The sequence below is a fragment of the Dufourea novaeangliae genome, unplaced genomic scaffold, assembly GCF_001272555.1.
Source record: "Dufourea novaeangliae isolate 0120121106 unplaced genomic scaffold, ASM127255v1 scaffold85, whole genome shotgun sequence".
Taxonomy (NCBI): domain Eukaryota; kingdom Metazoa; phylum Arthropoda; class Insecta; order Hymenoptera; family Halictidae; genus Dufourea; species Dufourea novaeangliae.
This window is the reverse complement of record NW_015373957.1, coordinates 1,532-5,862: the sequence shown is the minus strand read 5'-3', so window position 1 is coordinate 5,862 and position 4,331 is coordinate 1,532. Positions and strand designations below refer to the sequence as shown.

Genomic DNA, 4,331 nt, shown 5'->3' with positions numbered 1-4,331 from the left:
AGGTATTATAAAATATTCATTTGCTTTCCACATTATACATATTTATTGTAAGAAATAGTTGTTTATTATAAATAAGAACGAAATCACTTGTGTATCAGTTAATTGCTACATTAAAGTGTTGATATTATACTCGTTCAACTTGAGTTTTAATACATCTGCGACAAATACATTAAGGAGTTGATATTTGTTGACAAATGAATTCAACCTATTCGGAATCGAAAAATGTTCATAAAACAATTTGTTTAAAAATATACGAAGCTGGTATAAACTACAATATTGTATATTTTTTTATTTAATACAAAAGTATGTCTAATTTAATGCTTGGCACTAAAAAAAAAATGTTCCAGAATTCGATGTGACTGCGTCATAAATAAAGGTGTTATGAACTGGTTTATACTGATTCGTAACAAATTTTATAACTTCCTGAGCTGCAAGACCACCTAAAAATGCTGCTACAGAATGCAATTCTGATCCACCAAATCGACAGAATTCATGTACATAATCGTCTTTTGCCAATGATCCGCATCCCCATTCAATTAATAATTTCGTTATACATGCCTGCAAGAATTAGTTTAGTTTTAAGTTACAAATTATTTTTTATATATGAAAGTATTAATATTCTTATGTTATATTATAAATACTTTGAGTTTGACAATATCGGGTTCCACTTGATCATCGAATTCGCCAGGATACGAGTTGTACTCCGTTTGAAATTTTTCAACTCCTCTAAGAACAACATAATAAATCATCATACTCTCTGGATTTTCTAAACTTTGCACTGAAAAAAATATAAAAAGTTAGTATCTGAACATACTCGTCATATTTCTCTATATTTATAAACATTATAATATTTATAAAATATTACCTATATTACTTGCACCAAATATTTTAGAACTATATTCATCTGCAATACACGTTCCTCTCTCAACGTGTATACCGGAAGCATGTCTACAAAACAATTTCACATCCCTTTCGGAAATAGAATCCGATGGTTTTCCCAATTCTCGTAATAACTGTAACGTACGTCGCCATACTACTTCAGCATCAGCTACCGCCTGTTTGTGGTAACTACAAAACATAAGTAAGTATAAATTTAGCAGAATGAATCAATATTATGAAAGATTTCTACAGAAGAGCATCTTACATCTCCTGAAGTGTTATGTATTTCTCAGTATCCGCTGTCATATCTGGTAAGGTACCTTTTAATGGTAATAATCCATCTCCTTCATTCTCACAGAAATCTCTTATAGCTTTAGCAATGATCCAAAATGAACTACTCTGAAAATATATTAAATCAGTTTAAAATTATACAATTTTCTAGTAGTAGGATTCAGTATTGAGACCAAGTTGAATATATGTTTATGCACATTAATCAATTTAATTTCAAAAATTTACTTCACTGGGATCCATTAGTGCCTGTAAAAACAAGTTCATTGCATGTACTTGCAAAATCATATCATGCTTTCAAAGCTTGTAGTGAATACACATAATGTCTGCAAATGGTGTTATAAATACATCCAAATACAGCATATATAAAATATATACATGTATATATAAATTTTTTTTGTATATACGTGTATATATAACGTGTACAATTGAATATTTAAGAAGTAAAAAGTACTAGTTACTCATAAATGACTTAAGGGGTCACGCTCAATCAGGAGGCCAAAAAAAAGAGTGTTCTTTGGGAATTTTTTTCTCAAAAACTGTAAGACCTTTTTCAAAAAGTGTGTTTGTGTTTCAAAGATTGCAGTTTCTAGATTATGAGGTAATTTTTTTATTTAAAAATATTTATTAGTAAATAAATAGTGAGCGATCTCCCGGATGTCTCTTCACAAAAAGTGGTCTGCCGTGATCACTGTAACTTCCTAACGGTTCATTTGAAATTAAAAATTCAGTAAGATTTATGTAATGGAAGAACCAATCTTGTCCTTGAACGTGGGGTTTTTCGAAATATTGATTTGGACCAAAATGGCGGACATTTTCCTGAAAAAGTGCGATTTTCACATAAAAATCACTCGTTTTTGGTCAATTAAAAAAAAAAGTATGGAACAAAAAAAAATCCTTCGTTCAAGGACAAGTTTTTTTTATTTGAAATAAGGCGCAAAAGGTTTCATGTAAATCGACACAGTAGTTTTCGAGAAATATTGATCACCGATTTGAAAAATATAGTTTCGAGAAAAACGCGTTTCAAGTTTCAAGTCAAGCTTACACTTATATAAAATGTTCATTTTTTAACGCCTGTATCTCTGTCATTTTTAATTGGATTACCTTGAAACTTGCACAGACTGTTCTCGAGATGTTGTACTTAAAGAAAATGTAGAAAGTGAAAAATCGATTTTTTGAAAATTTCTGACTGAGCATGACCCCTTAATACAACAGGGTCTGACAATACTCATAAATATTATTTGCATTTTTTGAAGTATACAGAAAAGGTTACAACATAGGCTGTCAAATATTGATACCCTTTGCAATGTACTTGGTTTTGTCACTAGTCATAAATTATTTTCCTTGTACCTTAGCTGTTAAATTAATGCACTGTTCATCGTTCAAAATATTTCTCAGATTATCTGGAATCTGAGTAGGTCCTATGCATGTATTCACTGCTTTAATAGCTTCTTCAAAATTTTCCTCACTATTTTTTGCATCATTCTCATCCCGTCTCATTCCCTCTTTTATCATTTGCTTCAATTGTTGTTTTTCTTTATATGTTTTAGGTAATTCCCCTTTTTCTTTGATCCACTTTTCTAAGAATTTATACAATATAACTAAATATGGTACATGCGAGTGATCTTTGAAACTCATTTCGTCAAGATTTATTGAATCGAGGTGCTTTTTTAACGTTCCAAATGGTTTATCTAAACGTAAATCTGGTGTTTCGTTATCTGGATGCGTTTCTACGACTGTGTGTTGTTTTATTTGAATTCTCATGTACGCAATGAATCCTATGCTTCTGGTTACTATTAATGGTATATTCAAATCCCAAAGCCTTTGCGATAAGAGAATTAAACACCTAAAAAATATTTCTGCTTTATATATGTCGTTGAAAATGAAAGATAAAATTATACAATAATTTTTATTGTTATTGTACTCTTACTTTTCATTAAGCGATGTAGCTACAACAACTGTGAAGTTGTTGAAAAAGTCTGGGCTATTATACAAAATATGTTCAGGTTCCTCATCTATATAATCACCCCTAACATCGGAATTTAATTCTAAAAGCATTTGCATTGCTACTTGTGCCCTTGATTTTCCAACGCTTTCTGCTTCTAGAAAAAAACTGTTCGTATTGATTTAATAGTTAAATCTGATAGTAAAAATCAATATTACATGTTACAAAGGCATAACACATAACACACTGATTTACATACTTTGCTCCAATGTCTTCATGGGTAATTTTTTTACTGTCGACTATTGTAAATGCCCCAATACCTGGAAGGACTAAAGATTTTAGAATTTCTGTACCAAGCCCAGTAGCATTTATAAGACAAACATGAGCACTTTCTAACGCAGCTTGTCCATGATCTCCCCATAATCTAAGTGCATAAATATTACATGTTTTGTTAGTAAATGTATGAGAAAAAAACATGCATGGTAAAACATACTGTAAAATAAAAAAAAGATGAACATAAACTCGAACTTTAATAACAATTATAATTGATCTTGATACAAAAAAATAAATTATAATTTCTAACCCCAAAAACAATTCGTTGCCGGGTTTCATACCTTAATTGTCTATCATACTTCCTATTTTTTTCAGACTGCTCCGGCGATTTTGGTACTGGTGATGCCATAAGGACGAACTACTTACAACGGTTCAATATAAACACTACCTTTAAAGACACTATGGAGTACACTTATTTAGAATTGATGAAACATGTCAACCGCATGCGTTATGTGTGTGTATGTCAAGTGACAGTATAAAATGCTTTTATACACAAAAAAACAGGCGAACTGTCTTTAAAGTTTGAAAATATGATTCTAATTAGAAATTTTATTATAGATTTCTTTACATTAAATAAATGATGTCTACCTTTTATAAGTACATACACTGGAATGAAACGTGATGTCGAATCAAATTCAATATAGGACCGCAAAGGGTTAAAATTTAAGTTATAACTGCTGGTTATAACAGAATATATAATAAATACAATATATATTCTCGCCGTAATTGAATGTACTAATGTCTGTATCAATGCCGGTATGAATTCTTTGTGAGATGTTAATTAAAGTTCCTTCCCGCGTATTTCGTAATCGTTTATAATTATTTGTTTACAAACAATAATTATAATTTTTTGTTTACAAACAAATAATTATAACGATAATTATAA

The 4,331-nt window shown here is 30.2% G+C and overlaps 1 protein-coding gene across 1 annotated transcript; it reads right to left on the bottom strand.

Moving 5' to 3' along the window:
- Nucleotides 1-327: 327 nt before the first annotated feature.
- Nucleotides 328-3,964, bottom strand: LOC107186340 (NEDD8-activating enzyme E1 regulatory subunit). Its single transcript, XM_015574183.1, has 8 exons — nt 3,727-3,964; nt 3,372-3,536; nt 3,098-3,280; nt 2,518-3,013; nt 1,145-1,278; nt 866-1,068; nt 642-778; nt 328-558 (listed from the first exon to the last, which is right to left on the bottom strand). The coding sequence occupies exons 1-8, from the start codon at nt 3,792-3,794 to the stop codon at nt 328-330; spliced, it is 1,617 nt and encodes a 538-aa protein (XP_015429669.1). The 5' UTR covers nt 3,795-3,964.
- Between the last annotated feature and the right edge of the window lie 367 nt (nt 3,965-4,331).

Coding starts and splice junctions, on each gene's coding strand:
- LOC107186340 (XM_015574183.1), bottom strand. CDS start 3,794: ATGGCATCACCAGTACCAAAATCGCCGGAGCAGTCTGAAAAAAATAGG. Junction 1,069..1,144: donor TACATAACACTTCAGGAGAT/GTAAGATGCTCT, acceptor TATGTTTTGTAG/TTACCACAAACAGGCGGTAG. Junction 779..865: donor ATTTGGTGCAAGTAATATAG/GTAATATTTTAT, acceptor TATTTTTTTCAG/TGCAAAGTTTAGAAAATCCA.